Below are 27,455 nucleotides of genomic sequence, written 5' to 3' on the forward strand. Positions count from 1 at the left end.
TCTATTATAGAATTACGTTGACGACGTTCTTAACCGTTGTGTTCTCTGAACGCATCTATTGATTTTATATTACGGACAGAGTAGTAAGATAAATCATAAACGCGATTAGTGAAGCACTGTTGCGGGGAAGGGAAAAAGGGTGTTTTTGACGTCCAAAAAACCTTCAGCTATATTTATATTATTCACTAGTGTTGCTACATCCTATCTGTTAATATTTATAATTAACAATACATCTTGCTTCACTTCATCGGTGATATTACACATAATGGAATAATAATTTAATAAAAAACATAACAAAATTATTTAATAAATCTTTTAATAAATTATCGAATTGGTATGTATAACACATTTAACAAATAAGTATGGAAAAATAATTTATAAACACATAATTTACTATCCTACGAATAACAGTAGTGTATTGAAAAATTGTCTTTTGTTTACATCATCTGCTTGTTTTATAATATAAAAATGGCGTGATTTTTACATATTTTATTATAAAATGCTTTTCATTAAATCTATTCTATTTATTATTAAATTTATTTTATATGTTAACAAATTTTGATTATTATTTGAATGCGTTAACAGTAAAATTAGTAAAAATTTAACTAATTAAAATTTGTAAAAATAAAAAAAAATTACCGCGACGACAAAGGCTTTTGATATTATTGATACTGTGATATTATTGGTATTAGCATCTTGCATCTCAAAATCAACATGGTGGCGCGAAAGTCTCTCTCTGATACTGACACAGGTATTCCCATTTTAACGCTTCCGCAAAGTGACTAATTAATCTCTATAAATGTAATATAGTTAAAGAAAATGTGTTAGATGTAAAATGAGTAAAAATAACGTTATTTTATCATGATTATTGAAATGCCTTATATGGACATATGATCCGTAGGATAGGGTCTCTACCTCTTTCTCTCTAGAAAGCGCAAATAAAAAGAGAGGAATTAAAACAGAACATCATTGTCATGATTGGTTACTTATCAAGACCGAGTTTATTTTTGCCTACGCTGAAATTGCTAGAATTGCGTCATTGTATATAGGTATAAGGTTCTTTTTTGATAGCTGCATTTAGTTCAGAAAGTATTTTTTCTCTTTCCAATATGGAAAAAAAAGATTCTCTGAACTAGTGCAGCCAAGTCATAGACATAACCAGTTCAGCAATAAAGAACAGACTTATATCATACAGCATATGTAGTAACGCAACTCTCTATCGGCACCTTTGATGTTAACATGGACAAAAATAAACCGCACATGCGCGGATAATTTAGGATACGACCTAACCTAACCAAGACTGCGTTCGGATATTCACCGTCAGTACTGAAAATCTATATAATAATGTACGTGACGTAAATTATAGATTTTCAGTACTGGCAGTGAATATCGAAACGCAGCCAAATTATGGCAGTGTCTTCTGTCTCACTCTACCGTCCTAACACTGAATTACTTTGTCATATTGGCAATCCCATGGTGGATGCTCTGCAGACGATCCTACTGATTACGAATATCATGATTTTATTATGATTCTTTTTGCATTTTGGCCCTAATGTTTTTGCGAAACGGTACTTAATTCATAGTCGGCCGACAGGAGTTTCCACAGTGTCTCCAACCTCCAGTCGATCCTTAATAATGAAGTAATAGGAATAGTACGTGCGTATGTATAAGCTCAGGTTATGCATATACTTTTGTAAAATATGTACATAAATGGCCATTTAAATGTCTTATGTGGACATATCCGTAAGATTGAGAAAGGGTAAAAATAGAGAATGAAACTAAGGTAGGAGATCACTTTGTTGTGTGATTGGTTATTATTATTATCTATCAAGTTCGCGCATATGCAGTTCATTTTTATCCACGCTAAAATTCGCAGAGTTGCACTACTGTATATACTGTGCCTTTACTGTGCTCATGGCTAACTGCACTTGTCCCGTGAATAGTGCAATTGAACGTTTATTGAAAATCTTATTTTGACCCTTTTTTTTTTCCAAAAAAATCTGCTCTGTACGTCAATGAAGATGCTGATTACGAATATCATAATTATAATGCGATAATTTTCTCTGCTATTTGGCCGTAATATGAAAATTGTGGATCTGTAGTTCACGATCGGCTACCAGAGGTCTCCATTGTCTCTATCCTGCCCATTCACAAATGTTCGCACTCGTGAAAACTCGATACTGTCCAAAACCGTCTGCCCTACATTTGTGTATGTAGATGTAGCAATGTTATGTGTCACAGAATGGAGGGTGGGGGTCCCACGTCCTACGAACTGACAGTGCTGTTGCTCACGCGTCATAAGAGTTGCAAACACACTGCCGCATAGTACAGACTGTATTTCGGAGCAGCTCGCGCCGGATATTAAACGAGTGACATTTCGCCTTTCGCCTCTACTTCTATCAGTCTTTCACTGTCTGTTCGTCTTTCTACATTCACTGTAGGCTCGTGTTCTCACATACGTGGCAGATAAAATAATTTCGATAATATGTGTGGTAAGTATCGAATTTTTTGTACGTATCACGTGTGAACACCGTTGTGACTTTCTCCACCGGTTTGACATCGCAGTTAATGAATGGTGAAATCAATTCGTTATATATTATAGATGTTACACGCTCATAGACGCTCAAGTCACTTGTAAATGTCATATTATAGCATTCTATTCAACTATCATGTTCAGAAAGGTACGTGTATATACATTTGCGATGAAATGCAAATGTAAACGGCACGCGTGTAGAATGTGTTTGTGTGTATTATTATTTAATTGCTACACGTTTATATATAATTATTGTATTATTAATTGGGTAACGAAGAAGACTATGTAAAAGCCTTAATTTCCTTAAGCGCAATACTTCTTGTATTATAAAGAATGAATTTAAAAAAAAAAAGCTAAATTTTAAAAGTGGCTTAAATACCATTAACAATGTGTTACATTTTTTATTGTTTTCACATGAAATACATATATTCGAATCCATCTGAAATATATTTCATTTAAATTAATATAAATATTGCTTTAAGTTTTAATTTTTGAAAAAAGATAATCTTTGCTAGTAGTAGTTGTTTAGCTTATCGAAAAATATTCTTTTATTTTTCGTGAAATGAAAAACTTATTGAAAAGAAAAGTTGCCGTAAATGTTTTATAATATTGATTTTATCTTAAGATGCTAATACGGATACATATATATCCTTAAATATTTAAATTCGATTATCTGTAATAAAAATAATTTTGATATACAGCAACTGAACCATTAAAAATCACCACTTTCATTTACATAAATTCTAAGAAATCTGTTTACTAATAAGATGTTTTAGATTTATTTAGAAATATTTTTTATGTGACAGTTGCTTGATTTTGTTTCAAATACAGACATTTTCAGAGATTATTTTAAAGATCTTCTTTGTTTTGCTTTAAACGAAATTATATTACTTTTCTTATGTAAGTCGATTCTTCTCATTATTATTATATACAATAGATGTATTAATATTAAGAATCATAAAACAATCAATAATTTACGAAATATTCTAATTTATCTCGATATATGTATGTATTTGTATGTATACACTCACCCGCAAAAAAACGGGCCATCAATGTTGAACACAATTTTTTAACATCTTTCAATAGGAATAACGCGGTGGCAATATGCGAATAACAACCACCTCGATTTCCTATTTTGCAGTAAAAACATAAGGAAAATATTTCACAGGTTTTGAAGCGAACAACTTTAAACAATACAATTGCAGTATATATCGATTGAAAAACTCTTACAGTTATTATACAGATCACAATGAAAGTCAGTGAGATTTCAAATTCCAAATTTCAAATTGTTCAAGAAAAAATAACTTTAGATCAAACAGATAAAGGTATAGATATTAATACCAAAATAACGTTCTTCTATTGAAGATTCGAATTAAGCCACGTCAGTCAAACTCTGTGTAAAATATTTTTTCTATGTTCTTACTGATAAAAGTTCTTCTTATCTTTCAGCTATTATCAGTAAGTAATTCGTGCAACTGCAAAATAAGAAATCAAATAGTTGGTCGTTGTTCGTTGTTCGTATGTTGCTACTATAATATGATATTTAGTTTATGCTCGATACTTGAAAGTGATTCCTGATCTAGCTGAGCATTTAGACAACCTTTTTAATGTCGAAAAATATTATAATGACAATGATGACGTTAACTGTCGAATAATAAAAGAATAAACATTTAAGACACATATATATTTATATGTTGTCATAAACATGAAATAAAACGTTTATTCTTTCTCTCTCTCTCTCTCTCTCTCTCTCTCTCTCTCTCTCTCTCTCTCTCTCTCTCTCTTTCATTGCATGTGTTTACAATAATTTGTTTTGTGTCTTTCTCTTAAATAAATTTTTAATGTCCGCGTGTTATTTTTGGGTAAATCTTCCGAACAAAACATCTAGTTTAATTCACCGGCCATTTATTCTTTTTATATGTAAAATAAAAAATCGTCTAAATGTATTCTTGCGTTACAACTATTTATTAGTACATATATTACAGTATACTTGTGGTGAGAAGTAATTTCTGGTTTGATATAAAGAAATATCGTCGACGATCGGTCTGGTCGAGTGAAAGTTTGCTTTCGTGGTGCGCAAACCTGAGAGAGTGCAGTAACATAGAATAGTTAGCATATGACATTTAACAGAAATATTCACCTTTAGACGCGGCTTCTTTCTTTTCGATCGTTCTTATTATTTCATTCGTCTCATGAGATTCAACTATTTCGTATCAATTCAGTTTATATTATAATTTGAAGTATAATAAAATATTGAAATCATTATTGAGTGTATAGCGAGATTAATAAAATATGTATATTATATATATATTATATATATATATATATATATATATATATATATATATATATATAATAAATAATATATAATATACTATTTTAGTTTATTTGTGTAAGCATTAATATTATTAACACGACAATTTTACGTTATTATATTCTGATACTTTATTTACTCTGTGTTTACAAATGCTCATTGAATTATTTAAACATTTTAAGATAATTAAATAATATATTAGATAAAACATAGATTAACACACACACACACACACACACCACACACACACACACACACACACACACACACACACACACACACACACACACACACACACACACACACACACACACACACACACACACACACACACACACACACACACACACACACACACACACACACACACACACACACACACACACACACACACACACACACACACACACACACACACACACACACACATATATATATATATATATATTGTATATATACTAAATATACCAAAAATTGCGTTACAATTCCAAACATTATTTATATATTTTGAAGAACCAATGTTTAACAAATTTAATAAATATATTTATTTACAAAACAACAATTTTTGAAATCAATACAAAGGTAACATCACGTCTATTTAAACATTGTATAAACATGGTAACTGTAATATTTTATGAGAATATTTTATGTTGTAGCAACATTTCAAACACACAGAAACATTAGAAAAAAAAAACAATATTTAATATTCAATAATTTCACTTAATGTTGTGTACGTGACGCGCTATGCGCTATCTATCTCATATTTATGTTTTAGTCATAAAAAATATTATACATCTTGTAAAGAGCAACTATAGCAAGTTTAAAAAAAAATAATATATAATACATAATGAATGTAATTCCTAATGTAATAATTCTAATACAAGGAATTCAAATATTAAACTGATTATTCAGAAATTTAAATTTATTGTAAATAATCTAAAATCTATTAAGAACTTAATCAGTTCAGTCGTTACTAACAATGAGAACTGATAATCTAACTCTCTGATATTCTCACACAATTGGCGATTCGCGTATAGACACACGTATACGTCTCGTTGTATTCGCTGCGCGAATTTAGCACGAGCTGCAATTTGTGTCTCTTGATTTTACAATATAACATAATTACAACATACATAATTTGGTTTATTTTAATATTGTAAATTTTTTGCTCTATAAGTTGCCAGAAATATACCTAAAACACAATCTAAATGCAAAATAATTAATAATGTTTACAGATGTTACTGACTGTGATTCTGATCTTTATTTTAATAAATTGTAATATGTATACACAAAATGAAGTATACAAGAGTTTTTCTGTGAAATTAATTATACTTTTGATATTCTTTTATAAGCAACAATGATTACACGCAAGATTTATTTACAAAATTTTAAATTTATTATTTTTTATTAAATATTTTTAAACTTATATAAGTTATAAATTTAATTATTATATAAACAGTAAAAAACAAAATATTACAATATTAAGATAAATTTAAGTTAATCTCGCGCAAATGTTGTATTTTTATATGGATCTATTTTTAGATTACATTTAAAATTTTCTGCATATTGATACATAGCTTATACTTTTACGTCTGCGATCTTATTTGGTTAGTTAGCATGTTGATAAAAATAGGATAAAAAATTTTTATCATGATTTCACTCTTCGCGAGTTTTTATGCATTTCTGAATAGATTAAATTCTTTACTTTTCTGTGTTTTTGTTGTTTGTTGCGAGTGTAACCTTCGAAAATGAAAGGTGATATAAAGTTCAGTCAAATTAACAGATGATCTGTTTTTATTTAGTGACACGGATGTTTTAGTATGTTTTTCCAGATAATTTGCATGTGGCTAACAAATAGTCATAAAAGTCACAAGTAAAGTTTAATGTACTTAATAATAAAGTTATTAGGATCATTGTGTGCTAATAGATCTTATTTTTATTATAATATCGGAATTATCAGGATATAAAAGTTTTACTTTATATATATATATATATAAACGCGCGCGCGCGCGCGCGTACACACACACACACACACACATATATGTACACATATAACTCCATTTCGCGTAGCGAATCAAATTCGAATTGTCAAACGACCATTGAGCAACTCAGAGTTATTCTGAATATTATAATATGATATCTGTGAAAATTATTAGCTAACTGTAAATGTATGATTGATAATTCAGCGTAATTGAAAGAAGGAATTTAATATCTTTCTTTATTAATGATATATCTCAACGATAATTGAATACGATCATATAGTATTATATATCGATAATTTGACTAATAATTAAATTATGTATTTTTGAATTTCCAGGGATTTTCGCTTATTTGAACTATTTGACGCCGAAGAGCAGAAAGGAAATCTTGGAGCTGTTGGTTGTTGGCCTGAAAAGATTAGAATATCGCGGATATGATTCTGCAGGTAAGATGATATCTTTAACTGCAATAATTTTTTCTCACGTAAAATTACAAAAGGCACGTTTGCGAAAAACGAGGAAAAGTATAAGAGGTTTTGAACAGTAGTAAAAGAATTTTTTGATACGGTATATATTTTTCTTATTATATTCTAAGAAAAAAAATATTATAAATTATAAAGTTTAAAAAATATTTGATTATCGTATTTGGAAAACAATACTCTTCATCATCTTTCTATTTACTTTAAATCTTATGAAGAAAGTATGTTTGCAGTAACGATCTTGCTATCTCTTACTCTCAGGAATATATATAATATGAAAGAAAGTCACAGACTTCTATGTATATTATAATATGTCTAGACTGTTAATACGAAGGCTACGAATCGATTTCACCAATATCGGTAAACTTTAACCTCGGTTGAAATTATATCTTCATCTCTTGCTCCCTTCACTTATCGAAAAAGAGACAAAAATATATATTATAATTTAAACCGCGTGAGATTAAAGTTGACCAACGTTGAGGAAATCGGATTCATATGTCTCACTCATATGAAATGTAAAACAAGAGCAGCCATTTAGAATTGAGCAAAATGTAAGTGTATACGTTGTAAGAATGTAAGAATGTAGTACAATGTTAATACGAAGGCTACGAATGTAAAATATTAACTTAATCCATGCATCATATATATGTATGATATCTAAATGGTTCCTGTATAACTTTATTAGTAACATGTAACATCGCGATTGACGATCTAAATATAATATGTGTATATACTTATAGGAGTCTGTGAAGAAAGTATTTAGAAAAGCAATTTCACGCAAATGACATGTAAGTCATATTGAATATACATCTATTGTATCTGTATGTACATCTATTGCTTTTATAAAAAGTAGTATTAAATTGCCGATTGTATATTCGGCTACCTTGCTCTTTCAATCCAGGTCTTCGTGTGTTGAGTGTGTTAGCAAACCTGTTTCCAACAGAAAGTTTCCAAAAGAGAAAAAGGAAAAAAACCTATTTAATTCTCGCATAAGCTAACAAATAAATAAAGCGACGTGACATATTGGTTATAGAGAAATTTTTTCTCACGTATTCTTTTACAGGAGTTGCCCTCGATAGCGCGGATGGTAAAGACGTGTCGATTATCAAGAAGCAGGGAAAAGTTAAAGCTCTTGAGGAGGAGATATTTTGCCGTAAGTAATAGCTATAACAGTACCTGGCTACAATTTTAGATTATGAGACCATGATGTGAAAAGACAAAAGTCTATCATTGTGCATAACAGCAAATTGAATCTATGATTAGACAACCACTTGCAATTTGCTTTTCAATCCCTCTGTGGCATTCTGGATAATAATCTACGATTCGTTAACTATTGCGCTTCCCTGGGAATAATATACCTTATATCTTGTATTTTACATTTTTATGTTACATTATGTGTACGAGACTATCCGAGTTTCGAGTTGTGTTATTGTTATTGTCATGCAAGATGAAATACACATATAAGTCCAATGTAAATGTCATGCGCAGCGTGTAAATTAAAGTCCTTAATGTTTATTCGCAGGTACCAATCTTGATTTCGAGTCGAAAATCCAGTGTCATGTTGGTATCGCTCACACGCGATGGGCGACTCATGGTGTGCCGTCGGAATTGAATGCTCATCCTCAACGCTCCGATAGTGAGCACGCCTTCGTCGTTGTTCACAATGGTAATTCTCGTAATATCTTGTAGGATCTTGTTTAAAATGAAAAAAAAAAGAAAATGCTCACCGATACACAAGTATAAAAAAATAGTTGTTTCTTTTAGAAAATAGAAATTAGAAATTGTCTCTCGCTTCTTTTTTATCTTTTAATCATATATTCGCATTTCAAATTATTCACTTTAATTAATATTACGCTAGTTATGTCGCAAAAAGTCTAATACGTTTCATATTTCATAATATTTAATAATTTTAAATAATATATTATATGTAGGATGAAGGGTCATTATTTTAATCTCTGTTGGAGGTTTCATTTTACAAAAAACTATTTCAAACGAAACTTGTTTGCGACGACGAGATGATAATATCAATTTGATTTTGGTTATTTTAGCATCTCCAAAATCAGACCAGGATTAAATTGATCTTTTCAAATAGGAGCCCATATTTTTCATCAAATTTTTAGTTTTTCTTTAGATTCTTTAGAATACCACAATAAACATTTTTTATCTCTAGACATTTTTTTTTAATAAAGAAAGTAACACAAGTGTCTCTCTACGGTATATTTTGATAAATTTTCACTAGTTTTGAAATTGAATTGTAGTTTATAAAATAAAATAAAGACACGCGCCGGTATACTTTTTTAGTTATTCTTTAATTGCAACTTTAAAATTGAAACATTTCCTCACGTTCATTCTTTTCGATACTGAACAACTTTTTTTTTCGTCTAAAATAATTATTATATATGCAATTATTTGTAAAGTGAGATTTAACAGAATTATAATCAATTATAATCGATTTAAATAATCCTCATTTTGTCCTGCATTGTATGAATGCATTCCGTTTTATTAAAATATTTCAATATTTTATAATTATTTTGAATGCAGGTATCGTAACAAATTATAAGGAAGTGAAAACTCTGCTACAACAGAGAGGATACGTATTCGAGAGCGACACCGATACCGAGGTTATTGCCAAATTGATTCATCATCTATGGGTACAGCATCCCACGTACTCATTTCGCGAACTCGTTGAGCAAGTTGTTCAGCAATTGGTAAGAATTAAGAAGAGAGAGAGAAGAGAGAGAGAGAGAGAGAGAGAGAGAGAGAGAGAGAGAGAGAGAGAGAGAGAGGATAGATAAAAGAATTTCTTTGTTGATATTATTATAGAAAGATAGAAAAGATAGAGTAAATTGAATTAAAATAAAAATATTCCATCATTTTTGTTATTTTTCATTAAAATAATACAATAGATTTAAGACAAGAAAGAGAGATAATAGTAGTAAAAATATTGCAGGAAGGAGCTTTTGCTCTTTGCTTCAAAAGCAAATACTTCCCAGATGAATGCGTGGCTACAAGACGAGGATCGCCGCTTCTTGTTGGTATCAAGACGAAAACGAGATTGGCTACCGATCATGTGCCTATTTTATACGGAAAAGGTAAGTTTAAAACATCACGAATCCAATTTCGATCCATACTATATATATATAATACATTACATACTACAATATATACGATACGAGTGTCATGAAGAGAAAAGTTATTCTTGGTCGATGTCAACCGTTAAGTATCGAAATTATAATTATCGATGTCTCAACACGGCCGTACTAATATAAAAATAATTAAAAAAAAGTCCAACATCTTTAGAAGCGAAGAACATTAAGTACACATTTATCATCCTGTGCAATAATTAATTGGTGAAGATAATTAATGCGCGAAAGCGGTAATGCTTCAAAATCTCTCTTATCTAATCGCAATTTCAAACCTTCAGTGTCGATCCCATGTCTCGCGCGTTCCCATCTTCTACGTACGAGAGAAAAGCTATTGATAACTGATACTAACTAAGCATGTGCTTTTCCCATTAATCCGAATTATAAATTATTCAATATGGAAAGAAATTAGCGTTTGTGTAAGTAAATAATATTCGGCTTTATTGTTTATGTTGTTATGTCATTTTGTTTGATCGTATACTGTAACAGATCGAAAGTATTATGTTGAGTGCGATGGTTGAAATATTGTCAAAATATATTATCTGATATATTGTTATCAGAATTCGCTGCATATCGCTGGACAATGGAAGTCTTTCTTTTTGGAGTGAATCATGTATTTATTCAAGTAAAAACATTTTTTTAGACTAAAAAGTTTTACGTTTCTCTCTCTTTCTCTCTCTCTCTCTCTCTCTCTCTCTCTCTCTCTCTCTCTCTCTCTCTCTCTCTCTCTCTCTCTCTCTCTCTTTCTCTCTCTCTCTCTCTCTCTCTCTCGAGCTGTTTTTTTATATTAAATAGTATTATAAATATACATTATACATATACATATATAATGATAGATAAAAATATAAAATATTGTTTCTAATTAATAGTTTTTTTGCTTGCAATTTTGTTTCACATCTTTTCCTTTTTTTTTTTGTTTTTTTATTGTAATTGCTAGAGAATTTGAATAGATGCATGATTGTTAATCTACATATACTCTTATTGCCTGTATCTTAGAATTTGACAAATAGTGCTGCATTCTTTCCGTGTGAATTTAATGTGGATTACTATACAAGTATTTCTTTTGCATGAACACCTTGCGGTTATGTTCTACTACTTTTACGCCATCAGATGACCTTCACTGCGCAAACAAAGGTATATACATCACTACATTAAACTTATCTTGATTATTATTCTTGCCACTGGATCTCTCTCACTATAATGAAAGAATGAAAAAAAACAGCATCTCTATGTGGTATGTAAATCGAAAATCTACTCGTCGATGTGTTGTCTCGTTTAATTAATATGTGTGCGTGCGCGCGCGCGCGCGCGCGCGCGTGTGTGTGTGTGTGTGTGTGTGTGTGTGCGTGTGTGCGTGTGTGTGTGTCTGTCTATGTGCGTGCGCGCCCGCAAATATGCATCTGCTGTATCGCTTAATTTATCTATTATTACTAAACAATCCAACTATTCTATCGCAACATCTAATTAAAGATCCAGTGATTAATGTTTATATAAATTGATATTTTTTCACGACTCTTCGTCGAATTGTTTTTCGCAAAACTTTATTGCTATATTTACTAATTGAATGGGCGCATTCGCAAGGCGACGTTTATAATTCTTTCGTTTTCTCATCTTAACACAATAACTTGCAAATTGGCATTTCTGTATTCGCGTCAAGTGAATTTTCATTAAGAATAACGTAGATCTTATTTAAATGACAAAACTTTTATAATTTTACTTTTTTTTTTTATATTTGACGATTTTCTTTCTCTTATTACAATAATCTATGAAGAGTAGAAAATTAGAGTTATTTTTACGGGATGGGGTGTAAAACGAAGGTTGGAATCCTTTCCCCTATTTTTTTTCTTTTTTTAATATTCATTAATTTTCTGATTAGGTTTATATTTTATTGTGAAATTCTGACACATATTAACATATTATTATTATAATTTTTAATTCTTTAAAAAGAATTTCTTAAACAGAATATTTCCATCAGGAAAAATGTCTCCTTTTGTAAATATTTATCAAATGATTTTCTTAAGAACTAAATAAACTAATAAATAAAATATCTTTTTAAAAGTAACGAACGGATATAATAAATAAATTTTAATAGTTGCGATAAAATATTAAATACTAAAGAGAGAGAGATTACAGGATTATTATTCACTACAATAGACTATCACAAGTACTACTTAATTAATCATTATATGTAAAAATTCATGGAATTGACGGCTAATTGCTCGGCAAAAGTGTTAGTCTTTACAAAAGAAAAAAAAAACTAGCAAAAACAAAAAAAAACAATACAGTGGCAAGGTTTATGTCTTTATGTATTTGCGGCTTTTACACGACATCGTATATGTGTCTTTGTGATGACATAATTTTGAAGTTTGCAAAAAGATATACAAAAGAGAAAAATTTTGGAAAATAAAATATCGTTTATAATAAATTAAAAGAATCTAGAAAAAGAAAATAATATCTTTTTTCAAACTTATTTTATATCGTATTACTTTAATACTTATCGCGTGCTTAATGCTCGTTCTTTTTGCCAATATTTATTCATTATACATATTGAATTTATATTGAACTCGTTACGCTGTTACTATTGCGGCATTATTTGTGCGTTAATCGTTTTTGTTTTCTTTCTCGTTTTTCTCCTCCCGCGTCCCATTCTGTGCAGAAGGTGAAGCACCATCTCAAGGTAATACTTCATGTTAAGTTTAAGCTTCCTTGCTTGTACTATACCTTATCTCATGAATGAATTATGATTTATCTATAATAAATAAACATAATCATTCTTTTTTAACTTGAATAAGCGCTTGATGTTTTGCTGATTTTCACGCATAAAGATATAAGAACGCGGATGATGGGTAATCCTGCTTACAGTATGTGTATCATTATAATCTTTCTATATAATCATTCTGTCATATACAATTTACAAATTATTCCTACTTTCCACCTATCCATATTGCAAAAAATATTATTCGTATAAGAAAACAAATATCTATCAAAATGTATTCTTTCTTTCATTAGTAGGAAAGTATATGCAATAGGTTATTATAATGAGTATTATTTCAAGCTTCTTTAATAAGTATATACATCCTATTAATATATATATATATCCTAATATATACTGATCGTCTTGAAGATCGTTATATTATATTATATAGCATCGACACTATTTATATGTATTAATTTTTTCATTATGGTGGTATTATTACAATATTATCTTGCAGCGAGCGCTATGGGCATTAACATATTTGGGTAATGTTTATTCCTAGGTATTGTAAGATATAAAAATTTGAATTTGATAATAATAACTATTATCTCCATTAATATTATTACATTGTATGATATATCTTATATAAATCTGGTGTGGGGGAATTCTTTAGAAGATAAGAGAAAAGCATAGAAATCTATCACTTTATTTAACTTATTTGTGTAATAAATAATACAGAAAAATTAATTGTTAAAATTAATAATTAATTTTTCTGTATTGTAATTTTGAATATTTTAATTATCAACTTGGAGTTTTTTTGTTATCACTTTCAACTACAACTTACATAATCACAAAATGAAAAGGTATCCTCCTTTCTACTATTCACATTACTATATTTAGTAATGTGAATTTTGTAATATAGCGAATGTTTCAGAAATAGGTAGATCAAACTTTAAGAGCATATTGTATAATATTTATAATATCATAATGAGAAAAAAGATTATATAAACATAATTCTGAAAACGCTTCCTTTTCCAGTTATAAACTCTTTTTATTTATTTTTACTCATTGTCAGAACTCTAAAAATAGATGTATTTGTCAAATTCTGTCGTAAATAAAAAATACTTATAAGTTGAATGAAGAAAGTTATGTTTGTTTTCAGATCCATGTTTATACAATATAATCTATTTTCATCATTACGATACAGTACTCTCGCTAAAGACTATATTTTGACTATTTATTTCTGAATACTCTCTATACTCGTATATAAATGTTATAATATTGTATTACAAGCGATTTAATGTTTGTGCCATATTTTTATCGTTTCGAGAAATTTTTATCGGATAAAGATAAAATAAGAACTTTGCAGCAAAATATAATATTTTATTTTGTGTTTTACAATTCTGCTTAAAATTAGATTTGAAAGAATATTTTTTTTTTTTTTTTTTTTTTTTTTTTAACAACCTTCATAGTATGTATATTTCGCTTCAAATATACAAAATAGGATACATCTCGCTAAAATGTTGACTTTTGCGCAGATCACCGCCCACATGGTAGGAATCCGGAATTTCCGGTCATGCCGCGTAGCGAGAGCACATCCGAATTTCAACCTCTTGAGGACAAAGAAGTTGAATATTTTTTCGCTTCTGATGCGAGTGCGATAATCGAGCACACAAATCGTGTGATATTTCTGGAAGTGCGAATTAACGTTATATATTATCTTGTTGTTAGTTTCTGGCACTACGTAGTATCGCAAGATCTGATTTACTTTTTTTCGATAGGACGATGATGTGGCGGCCGTTAGAGAAGGCGCATTGAGCATTCATCGTCTTCGTCGCTGCATGGACGATCCTCATGCTCGTGAAATCACGACATTAAAGATGGAGATTCAGCAGATCATGAAGGGCAATTATGACTACTTTATGCAGAAAGAAATTTTTGAGCAGTCGGAGTCGGTTGTGAACACTATGAGAGGACGCTTGAATTTTCAAGATAATTCTGTCACTTTGGGTGGAATTAAAGTAACTTGAAAATTACTTTTACATATTTAGCTTTAAGAAACAATACTAGGTTTGAATCTTTTTAGGATTATATTCCTGAGATCAAAAGATGCAGACGTCTCATGCTGATTGGCTGTGGTACGAGCTATCATTCTGCCATAGCTACGCGACAGCTTCTCGAAGAATTGACAGAATTGCCAGTGATGGTCGAACTGGCGTCCGATTTTTTAGACCGCAACACGCCGGTCTTTAGAGACGACGTTTGTTTCTTTATTTCTCAATCGGGTAAGATTAATTAATAAATCAACTTTATATGGTTCTAAATAGATGGGTAAAAATTACGATTGTTGATTTATGATTAACAAATAAGTTATTCTCTTCCTTCCTTTTTATCAATGATAGGCGAGACAGCTGATACATTAATGGCACTACGTTATTGTAAAAGTCGCGGCGCTCTTATTGTGGGTATAACTAATACGGTTGGTAGTAGTATTTGTCGCGAATCCCATTGTGGTGTGCACATCAACGCCGGTCCCGAAATTGGTGTAGCAAGTACCAAGGCTTATACATCGCAATTTATTTCTCTCGTGATGTTTGCACTAGTAATGAGCGAAGACAGAATCTCTCTTCGTGCAAGACGTCTACAAGTACATTCATTTGCTTTAACATTCATCGTTTGCTAAATTAGAATCTTTTATGATTATTATTTAACTTAAAGCGCGCATGTTTTTTCAGATTATCGAAGGTTTGAAAAATCTCGACAATCTCATTCGTGAAGTATTAAAACTTGACGATAAAGTGAAAGAGCTGGCAAAGTCCTTGTTTCAACATAAATCTCTCTTGATTATGGGTCGTGGATACAATTTTGCTACGTGTATGGAGGGCGCGCTTGTAAGTTTATAGAAGCAAAAAAATATACCTGTATATAATGTTTCAGTTAATCCTTGCAGATGTTACTTTAAATAATTCCTTTATACTTGTAGAAAGTGAAAGAATTGACATATATGCACAGCGAAGGAATTATGGCTGGTGAATTAAAGCATGGTCCATTAGCTCTTGTTGACGATTCTATGCCGGTGATTATGATCGTAATGAGAGATCCAGTATACATGGTAAGCTTACTAATTGATGCTTAATAATTAATAATCAATTATGTGATAAAAATATATTATATTTATTTTATTATGGCTTTCTTAGATTTTTTTAGCTTCCATAATTTTTAATGGTACATTATTTCGTGAAAAAGAATTTACAAAGCTAGGCGACTTGTTACTTGATGTATGAAAATGAAAATTACATTGTGCGGGAAATTTTTCACACGCGTTTCTATTTCTTTATCTTTATTATCCAAATATATTCATTTGTATCATATTTCACTACAAATATTATCAGTCTCAGTAATTATATATATATATATATATATATATATATATATATATATATATATATAAATATATATATATAAAATATACGTGCGTGCGTGCGTGCGTATATATGTTTGTGTGTTATATGTTACCAGTTGAATAATTTAAAATTTAAAATACCCATCCATTTAAATATGTTATTAATCTGTTAATATTAGATCTAATCTTGAATTATTATGTATATACGAGACAAACTTAAGAAAGATATTTAAAAATCTATCATTTTTTTATTATGATTTAATAATTTATTTTGCAGAAATGCATGAACGCGTTGCAGCAAGTTACCGCGCGAGATGGCAAACCAATCGTTATTTGCGAGGACGGAGATGAGGAAACGAAAGCTTTTGCCGATAGAGCTCTCGAGATACCGAAAACAGTTGATTGCTTGCAAGGAATTCTCACCGTTATTCCCATGCAATTATTATCATTCCATATTGCGGTTTTGCGTGGTTGTAACGTCGACTGTCCAAGAAACTTGGCGAAATCAGTTACGGTAGAGTAAATATTAAATGGAACTCTTTCGGAACAGTTGCTTTGGCGAACAAGTTTACCACGATTTTATGATGCCATGAAATTTTTTTAAGCCATACAGTGAGAAAATCATAATAATGAATAACAAGATAACAACGATAAAAAAAAATATATACTATCATCGAAATAGTAAATATTTACAATTAGTGAAGTCCCCGTAAATCAATGATCTTGACTTCGACGTATGTTATCAGTAGTTAATATGGCATCAGATTGGCAATTTTATTCATTGTCAAAAGTTGCTAGCAAATTAGTAGCAACTGTGTCCACATTAGGCAAAGCTTGTTTACAGAATCTGATAGCAGATTGACGGCAGATATAGAGCGAGATCTGGTACTTCTAGACCATTTAAATACAATATAATAATAATATATAAATTGATATTTATAATATTGTGAAAGCTCATAATATTTCATTCAATTTTAGTAAACATATAGTTATATTAATGTTATATAAGTGCAATAAACTGAACTATTACAGAACAAATGCGTAAACGTTGTCGGCAAATAATCGATTAATTATAATTTTTTTTTCTCATAAATACAGACATATAACACATAATATATTAATGTAACATATATATTACATTGCAATATATTCTACATGGCAAACAATTGGTTTAACTTACGATTAGAGACTCTCAAGGGAGAGTCTACGAAACATCCGTCATAATACGGCTAGTAATTTTTATAGGAACAAAGTTTTCAGATTAGTTAAATAATAAAATTCAAATTATGTTAAATACAGTAAACTATATTATTACATGTATATTTGCTTTGCTGTTATATGATCTTCTTATAGGTTTCTTTCTGTTTCTAATCTATAAACTAAATATACTTTGATATAATTTTATTTTTTAAATTATGACAATCAAAAATATTAATCCATCTTTGAAAATTAACTAAAGTAAAATATTGTTTCAAATTTTTGTTTTCATTTTTAACAAATGGTAAAGAAGTTTTGAAAATGGTTTTTATTTGCAATCAATACAATAAATAAATCAATAAAATAAAAATTAAATTATTTAATTTTAACTAATTGAATGTGTATTTGAGTCTTGCTTTACATACACATATGTATGAATTATAATTCGATGGCTTATTCTCTTCAAAACACAATTTAAGGAAAAATACAACTCTTCTTGTTGAATTTTTAGAAAATCGTTACGAAATCCTTTTTTTTTTTTGTTTTTTTTGGTATATAAGAACATTCTGACAGACAACAACCCGGCCTTGCGTACTTTTATTTAATAAAATATGCTTGATCTTTATGAATGAATATTACAATAACAAACTCAAGTATTAAAAGCTGTTAAATACAAAGTTATATCACTATTTTATTTAAATGGTTAAGAAATTACAGATCTTTTTCGGTTTCTACTGCCAATTTGTCATTAAATTGCACGTATGCAAATCCTGCTTGGTTTTTTGCTACCATTCTAATTTCAGGTCATGTTAATAGATTATGTTCAGTTTTTGCTGCTCATCTGCTGATTTAATCCGTAATAAAACTGTATCAAATTTGTAGACAACTTTTTGCTGACAACAATTTGTAGCAGATACTTGACAAAATCTGTTCAAAAAGATTGTGTAATTGGATCTATATATAATTATATATAATTAGGCATATATATGCAGGATGTTCGACGACAGGTGAGACAAAATTTAAGAATAACAAAAGCCTGCTGGAGGCTTCGCTTTTTAGTTATAACTAAACAGTAAATATTTGAAAATTTGAATTCGTATAAAGAATATCTAAAGCTCGGTAATTTGTTGTATATTTTTGTGTTACAGAGTATTTTAAAGTATTTTGAGAGCAATTTGAGTCGATGTAGCCTATGCACGCCAAAAATTTTGCGGATTATCATCTATTAGGATAAATTCTATCTAAAATTAACTGACGAATGTTAGAATAGTTTGGGTAATTTTTTAACTTCAAAAAGTTTAGTTTGCGAAAATCGTCTTTCTGTTCAATCGCTTATAACTCCGAAATTATTGATGCCTCGACATTTTCGCTGAGGAATCGTCTCCAAATGATCTCAAGAATTGCCATTAGCAGATTTTTCACCAATTATCAAACACTCTGTATAATGCGATTAATGAATTCTGCTTTATATATATTTATATATAAGCTCAAATACAAAATCAAATTATAATATATAAAACAATGTTCTTTATTATATTGTAATCATATTATATCATGTTATAATATATGTTATATGTATCAAGAAAGAATACAGATAGCAAATGAATGTCATTTTAACAGAATTTTGACAACTTTTTAACAACTTTTTAATGAACAACGATTACAAATCTTTTAAACATTACTCAAAGTCATAATCTTTGATAATATATGTCACATATGGTTAAAATCGGGGGTTTATACTAATGTAAATGTATATCTAAGTATCACATTAATATGTTTCTATGCAATAGATAACATGAAAGAATTTCCAAACATGTATGATTTTATTGCAATTTTTATTGTATTTTAACTCGTATAATCTGTCTAGTTTTTAGATGTAATTTTTTAAGCATAATTATATATTAATAAATCAATCTTTTGATAAATTTGATAGAATGCAATATATATATATATATATATATATATATATATATATATATATATACATATTATCCCAGGAAAATAGTACATATATATAATCAAATATAATTGTTTTATTGCAATAGTTGAGTTATTATTACAATAAAATCATGTCTGCTCCTAATATGAAAAAAAAAATTGTAAACTTTTTTCCTAAGTAAAAAGAAACATCCAAGTAGTCGTTACTAGGACAACTCGATCCTAGGATACTTTTCCTCAACAAGCAACCACTTTGCCACTAACAATGAGCTATTTCTCTCGTCTCATCGTATTCTCTCTTTACTCACTTACATATTCCTTGATACCTACAGTTCGGTCATCTTAACCGAACATTCATCCTCAAATATCACAACACTTTAGTCCCAAAGGGACTATCATATTTCCTTTCTCTTGATTCATTTTATTTCTAAAATCTTTTTCCGAACAGAGGAAAAATATCAGGGTCTTATCGATGCTCGATTCTAAGATCTTCCCTCAGTAGGCATCCATATTCTGCCATTGAACCACCTCGTTATCCTATACCACTGTATATGTACTCTGCTCATTTGCATCTTCCTTTAAGTCGAAAATTGTGAAAGGCCTTATGAAAATTTGTACGTGAAAATGTATTTAAACGTTGAATTGCATTTGAAAATTTCTTGATTTACTTTAAGTTGGCTTATTTCGGTCGGCAAGTGCAAATCTGTAAATAAAATAATAATAATTTATAAGATTCTTAAATAGAAGACGTAAAATAAATAAAAGTTTTTTATTTTGTTTTTGTAAAAAATTTCTATTCTTCATCTTTTTTTTAATAAATATATAATTTATTTTATTTGATTTTATAGTAAATCTGTTAAGTATTGAAATATTCTTTAAACATATATAGGTTTTCCAAATCTTTTTGCAAACAAAGTATTTAAAATGAGAATTTAAAAAATCAAATACCTTATCAACAGTAGTGATAAAATTCGGCCTTTATTCTTACAATTTTCAAAATCTTGTATCTTTTAGTAATTTAAATATATTATACTTTTTGTAACAGACGCACAGTGTACGCGCAGTAGCTTTTTATTTTATAATTTTAATGATATTTTTTGGTAATTCATGTAAGAGTTATTAGTAAAGTTCTATTCTATATTATCTTTGTCATTTATTATATTGATTCGCGGCGAATACATCTCGTGCAAGTTTGACAACATACATGTATGGCATGGATCTAAGATGACATGTAAATGTTGTAATTCCTCTATATATGTATACGGTGCTAAAAAAAAGTAGCGAACACTTTTTATACTCTAAAAATTGGGCTATATTCAAATCACTGACACTCACAATCAGAGAAAAATTATCATCATAGATAAAAAATTAAAAAAGTATTTTAAAAAAGTTTGAAGTTTCACAACTTTAACTAACAATTTTAAAAATCTTTTAATTTTTAATTTTCACTTCTGTATTTATATTTAACTTTTTAATTTTCAAGTCTTTTTCTGTTCTTAAAAAGAAACATTTGTTTCTTAAAATTATGTATTATATTTTTGATGCTCCGCAGCTCGATAAAAAAGTTTCTCTCGATAAATTTAAGTCAAGTTCCATAAATTTCAACATTTCGTTTACAAAACGAAACTTTTTTTTAAATTTTTCTGCATTTCTTTTTTATCAAGTTACGCGATTTTGACACTAAATCGACAGATTTTTAGAAATATTGTTGATATTTGACAAAATCATCGTAGGCAAAATTCTTAAAATCGTAAAATCTACTTATATAAATTGCAACTTAATTTTTTTAAATATCGAGTAACGAATAGCAGTAACAATCCAATTGTGCAACAACATCTATATCTGTAGGCGTAATATCTCCTGGCAATAAGAAAGTCTCTGAAAGATCTGTTTGTGTAAGTCTCACGCGGCTGTTACAATCCAAATTTGACAAAAAATGAAGGATAACTTCATTATAACGGACTTGAACTTCGTAGAGTGCACTATTTCAATTGAATGTAAAGAAAGCACATAGTTGTCTTAGAGAAAGAAATAATAAAAAATAAGAAAAAATATGAATTTTCAACGAACAGTTTTATATTTTTTCTTTAAGGTAACTATGTATTGTATTTTTTTTTACACTAACAGATTCATTTCATTATTCTGTGCATAAAAGTATGAAACAATCGAAAAATGAATATTTTGTGAGATATTTCATAGTTTATGTAAAATTATGTCAAATTAAAATATAAACTATTTCTAAAGTATTCAATATAAAATAAATCTAAACTATTCAATTTTTGGCCATTATATCCTCATAACTTTCTACGCAAAATATTGTGAGAAATCGATTTATATAAAAAAGTTAGAGTAGTTTTATTTGAAAACACACAAAGTTGACGTCTATGTGATCTTGGCACGTACATCTAAGGTTAAATTAATAGCCCAATCTTTTTTTTTGCCTTTGAACTAAATAACTTTTGTGAAACGTTTTTCCGTATTCTCCCTATTTTTCGAGATATTTGCCTGGGACATTTAAAATTGCACACTTTGTATACACGATAATATACATATACAGGGTGTCCCCGAATTGCCAAATCAACTCTCAGTAACAAGTAGGAGGCTTCTTCGCGCCGCGCGCTTATACTGGCAAGGATTAGCCGATTTTTATTCATTTATATCTCATTAATTATTGCGAATTTAGCAAAATGATACAAGACTTTTGTTTTCAGTTTAACACGCTCTATCTACCCACGAAAGTTGATCTGGCAATTCGGGGACACCTATATATATAAAACTGATATTGAAAACAATAAAAACTTCATATTAAAATTTTGAATAAAATTTTCTATCTTAAAGTAAAAAATGATTAAATCAATGGGGCGAATATTCACATTTGCGAGAAATCTACAGAAAGTGCGTGTTTTCACAATAAGGCTCACAATAAGTATTTATATAATATGCACTGGAATCTCTCAATATCTCTTAATATCAGTATACCTTAAAAAAAGGTATTGCATTTTTCCATATGCTAAACTATTTTCACGTAACATGAGAAAAGGTAACGACCCAGCTACGCAGCAATGCACCTTATGCATTACACAAAGCTGCAGGCGCAGCGTCTTTTCCCGGCGGCATAGAAAGAATATGTCCATGTAAGTCTCGCAAATAATCGTCATATATGATGATACTTCGAAGTATTTGCCTAATTGACTATTATAATAAGTAGCGATAATAACTATAATGAGTAACATTTATAATAAGTAAATTGTTTTAATTCAATATGCTGTGGGCAATTTAAAGTAAAGAAGAACATTGTTTTTTATTCTCATTCTCTTTCTCTCTCTCTCTCTCTCTCTCTCTCTCTCTCTCTCTCTCTCTCTGCAATATTTATTTAATTACAATTAAATTAATATCAAAAATATGTTTGACGTTTTAACGTCAGTAAAAAATTAAAATGTTATGTCAAAGCTTTAATAAAACAAGAAGAAAAATAAAAATACAAGTTTTTGTAATATTCATTAGAAGTAATACTCATTTTATTTCATATATTTATCACTAAATACATATAAGTTTGCATTACAAAAGTAAAGAAAGAGGGTGATTTTTACAGTATTGGGGCTAGAAGCAATTATCCCTCCTTCCCCTGTGACCATCAATACCAGCTTTACTTGCATCTCTTCAATTTGCATTGTTCAATCGTCGTATGAACCTAAAAGATCACTTTATCTAAGCTAGCTATGTACTGCTGTACTCTTCTTCGCAAACACGAAACATAGTCAATGATCCGCCCGTCCATCTGGCCACCATTTTGGTCTATCTACCCCCTCCTTCCTCTTTCCCTCCATCAATCCAACTACAATCACTACGCAAATCAGTTGATGGTCTGCCAGCGAGCAGTACGGACATATTGTCGTGATAGGATTTTGTACAGAAACGAAGCAGTAATCGTTTGATATCGCGGACTACGAGATTCTGCCTTTTGTGTGCCATCGTTGTTCGTCAATCGTTGTCGGTATTACGGTAACGCGCACGTTTATCGCCGTCACGGATAGAGACACCTCTGTCCTCTCGTCCTTCTCTGCTTGATCCATTCCGCCGTCTCTTTACTTCATCTCACCTCTTGTTGTCGTCACCATCACCGCTGCCACCACCGTCACTATCTCCGCCGCAATTACTGCTGCTGCTGCTGCTGCTGCTGCTGCTGCTGCTGCTGCTGCTGCTGCTGCTGCTGTTGTCGCCGCCGCCGCTGTTGCCGCCGCCGCCGCTGCCGCTGCCGCCGCCGTCGCCACCGCCGCCACCGCCACCGCCACCGCCACCGCCGTTGCTGCCGCTGCCGCCGCCGCCGCCGCCGCCGCTGCCGCTGCCGCTGCCACCACTGTCACCGTCGCTGCCGCCGCCGTCCCGGTGTTCAAGCAGCGCCGCGGCGGTTCTCCTCTATTGATCGAATTTGACCTGCGAAGTTTCTCCTAGCGCGTGTGTGCAGTATAGTAGCAGCCGGCAGTGGCTCTCTTGCGTTTACGTTTTTGAGTCCGGTGATACGATTAAATAATCGTGAATAGCCTCGGTATGGCCGTGCCAACGGCGTGCACGCGATTCAGTGACAACTATGATTTGAAGGAAGAACTTGGCAAGTGAGTACCGATATTTTTGCACTTATTCGCGTATAGGAGCAAGTAAGTGAAATACTCTTACTTCTCTCGTTTTATGGCGCCGCTTGCTTGCTTATGCCTGCCTGCATCCATATTCTTCACTGCTAACATGTTTCTATATTATTTAAGTTGTTTCTTTCCTATCTCTTAACTAATAGAGAACTATCTCTCCGCGCCAAAGGAGAAGGTAGGGCTTTGCGATTCGTCCATGCTGGCGTTTGCGAAGCATTTTCTTTCACCGGATGATGGCGTGTTCGCGTATTTCTCGCACGCGCAAACACGAATCATCTATAAAAGCTCTTTTGACGCTCAGGATCGTCATATTTTGTAAATTACATCCCTAGCAGATGATGTTGTATGATTGGCCATAATGGTTCCTGCATATGTGGAGTCTTTTTTCGCCCTGCTTCCCTTCTCCGTTTACTCGTTATCATTTAATTCTCTTGTTCATTCTTTTATCTTTATGTCTTCTCATTCTTCTCTCTTCTGTGTGCGCGTTTCTATCTAGCTCACACATATATCGTACGAATATACATATAAATATATCTCTGCTTTTTCTATCTTTCTCTCTTGTACGTGGAAGACACTCCGTTGCATTTTGTCTATATTTAAGCGCTACGGGCCGTCTGTTCGTGGCTCAGTCTCTATATATAAAGCGTCAAGGCGTCTGTTATTTTCCACCGTCTTTTCGCGACGCACGTTGGCTTCGCGTTGTAGGACAGACAGCAGACATTAGTATCATATGGATTTGTTACCGAATCGATATTATATCGTCACGCCGCCTTTTACCTTCGTGTGTTCCTGCCCTCTTTACGTTCTCCTTCCGTTCTTTCGCCATCTTCGTATTTATCTGTTTCTTTCTCATTCTTGCCTTTTTTCTCATCTACTTCTTCTATTTTATCATTTTTTTCGCATTTCTTCGTTACGGTTGTTTCACTCTCTCTTCGATCTCTTTTTCCTCTTTATCTGCCATCGTTCTTTCATATTCTGTCATAATATGAACCGCAGGTGGTTGCAGTCTTGCATACTGTTATTCTTAAATGTTACTAGATCTTTTCCCACCCCTATTTTATTGCGCTTTTCGGGTAAATAAACTGTTGACTAAAAAAGTTTATATTTACAATATGCATAATAAAATATATAAATTATATTAATATTAATTTGATAATAAATATTAATACATATTAATGCATTATGTAATTAATAACAGATGTGGGGTATATATATATATATATATATATATATATATATATATATATATATATATATATACGTATATATGTATATATACATATGTATGTGTGTGTAGCACTTTTGCAATTTTGTTACTTGGCAGAAGTCATCTTTCTTAAAATTTTTCATACTACAGTAAAAAATTTACGTACTATAGTAAAATAATAAGTACTATAATAAAAGATAAATTTTTTGAATATATATAATTAATATATATATATATATATATATATATATATAATTAATTTTATATTATTAAAAGATATTCTCTATCGATTTATATTTTCTAATTAATAAATAATATTATATTTTATATTTTTTTTGTCTATATAATTATATTTATATAACTATAGTAAAAAATAATATGTTTTATAACAATTTATTTCTACATAAACTTTTTTTTTTATAACTTTCAACGATTAAAGTTATTTTTCCATACATTTCATGCAAGAATGACAAGATCCGGTAAAAGTAACGAGTCCTTAAAAAATCGATACTCGGATGCATACTGATAACATCTCTGCAGTTTGTACCTAGTTTGTACCTACGCTTTCTGTATAGAAAATTGAATAGATACTTGACAGATAACTTGATTACTTTTTTTAGATTTGTGATATTTATAGTTTATTCTTATATTCAAGATTATTTTAAATACCTTAAGATATTACACAGTCATTTCATTAACTGATGGAATCTCAAGACCATAGTGACGATTTTGTATATAAAACAGGCTGTGAATCTAAGTTGCATTTTAAAACAATATGTACGTTGATACTCATGAATACTCTCATGTTCCTTTTTATTAAAACATGATACTTTGTACCTCGCTTATACATTTTTTGCAAGATAGTGATGAGCTATTCTAGCCTTACTTTATTGCATTAGCCTTTTCAGCCTCACTACTTTTTGTATGCAATAAGAATTATATTAATACGAAAATTTTCTTTTGCGTCATAGTAATGGATGAAATAAGTAATAAAAAGAGCTTTAAATTTTGAACTATTCTGAACTCACAGTGATACTTTGAGTTAATGATTTAGACAAATTTTTATCCACAGAAACTTAATCTAACTTTTTTTTAAATCTTATGCATTGTAAGCTTTAATACCCATAACAAATATTTCCATATCATATCATATTACACATTTTACAATCATATTACAGAAATATTCTATACATATATTACATATATAGGAAAGATATCTTTTTATCTGATATATTTACACATAATTCTTTTATTATATTACCAAAAATTTTAAAAAAGTTGTTGACTTCTGTCAAGTAATAAAATTACAAAAGTGCGGTGATATATATTTCTATACAATATGTATATATATATGTTATAACATTATAAAGTAAATGTATACGTGTGTATATATATTGCTATAACATTATAAAGTAAATTTATACGTGTGTATATATTATATATATATATATATATATATATATATATACACACGTATACACGTAAATTATTTTATGCTCCATTAGGATTTTTTGCTTTTTATAAATTTACTTTATAATGTTACGAAACGATTTTGCGATTGTTATCATAGTACATCAGTGCATGTTTGTCAAGTGTTACAGTCTTAACAGTTTGTGAAATATTCAGAGGTAACGGGACAAAATATTTGATCATATTTTTGGATCTTTTTGGTAGAATATGTACAACGATCGACAAACACAAAAGTTAGAACATTTTTAGAATATTGCATTAAATCATTGGATCTTCAATAACAATTTATTGAATCTTTTCCATACTACATATGTTATATGTATTTGCGATAATAGAACATATACAAGGCGTGTCAAACTTATCAAATATTATTTCTCAATTGCAAAATTACTATATTCATATTAATAATTATTTAGTAATATATTCTTTAATGTAAAATATAATTTTGGTGGAC

At 30.2% G+C, this 27,455-nt stretch overlaps 2 protein-coding genes across 30 annotated transcripts in view; both read left to right on the forward strand.

The window, feature by feature from the left end:
- The first annotated feature begins 2,016 nt into the window (after positions 1 to 2,016).
- LOC140670115 (glutamine:fructose-6-phosphate aminotransferase 1) lies at positions 2,017 to 19,564 on the forward strand. Of its 6 annotated transcripts, none has more exons than XM_072900630.1 (15): positions 2,017 to 2,492; positions 7,165 to 7,272; positions 8,369 to 8,458; positions 8,828 to 8,971; positions 9,847 to 10,013; positions 10,256 to 10,397; positions 11,559 to 11,582; positions 13,105 to 13,125; positions 14,682 to 14,839; positions 14,925 to 15,164; positions 15,230 to 15,428; positions 15,546 to 15,790; positions 15,879 to 16,034; positions 16,127 to 16,255; positions 16,824 to 19,564. In XM_072900630.1, the coding sequence occupies exons 1-15, from the start codon at positions 2,486 to 2,488 to the stop codon at positions 17,067 to 17,069; spliced, it is 2,076 nt and encodes a 691-aa protein (XP_072756731.1). In that variant the 5' UTR covers positions 2,017 to 2,485; the 3' UTR covers positions 17,070 to 19,564. The 6 variants fall into 6 exon arrangements, with proteins under 6 accessions (XP_072756731.1, XP_072756732.1, XP_072756727.1 ...); XM_072900626.1 differs by lacking the exon at positions 2,017 to 2,492 and adding an exon at positions 2,573 to 2,681; XM_072900627.1 differs by lacking the exon at positions 2,017 to 2,492 and adding an exon at positions 2,573 to 2,681 and having other exon boundaries at positions 13,108 to 13,125.
- A 3,962-nt stretch (positions 19,565 to 23,526) lies between these two features.
- Positions 23,527 to 27,455, forward strand: part of Camkii (Calcium/calmodulin-dependent protein kinase II) — a 100,970-nt gene continuing 97,041 nt past the window's right edge. For 15 of the 24 annotated variants that reach the window (XM_072900415.1, XM_072900417.1, XM_072900420.1 and 12 more), the window contains exon 1: positions 23,528 to 24,294. In XM_072900415.1, coding sequence (XP_072756516.1) covers positions 24,230 to 24,294 — 65 coding nt within the window. In that variant the 5' untranslated portion in view covers positions 23,528 to 24,229. Of the gene's footprint in view, positions 24,295 to 27,455 lie in introns of all 24 variants that reach the window. The other 9 variants (XM_072900432.1, XM_072900433.1, XM_072900431.1 and 6 more) reach the window with 2 other exon arrangements.

The sequence above is a fragment of the Anoplolepis gracilipes genome, chromosome 10, assembly GCF_047496725.1.
Source record: "Anoplolepis gracilipes chromosome 10, ASM4749672v1, whole genome shotgun sequence".
Lineage (NCBI taxonomy): Eukaryota > Metazoa > Arthropoda > Insecta > Hymenoptera > Formicidae > Anoplolepis > Anoplolepis gracilipes.

What these genes read in the sequence shown, in the direction of transcription:
- LOC140670115 (XM_072900626.1), top strand. Translation starts at nt 2,639, where the DNA reads ATGTCATATTATAGCATTCTATTCAACTATCATGTTCAGAAAG. An exon ending in CTTCGTCGTTGTTCACAATG is followed by an intron (nt 8,972 to 9,846) that starts GTAATTCTCGTA and finishes TTTTGAATGCAG; the next exon opens with GTATCGTAACAAATTATAAG. An exon ending in ATCGTGTGATATTTCTGGAA is followed by an intron (nt 14,840 to 14,924) that starts GTGCGAATTAAC and finishes TTTTTTCGATAG; the next exon opens with GACGATGATGTGGCGGCCGT.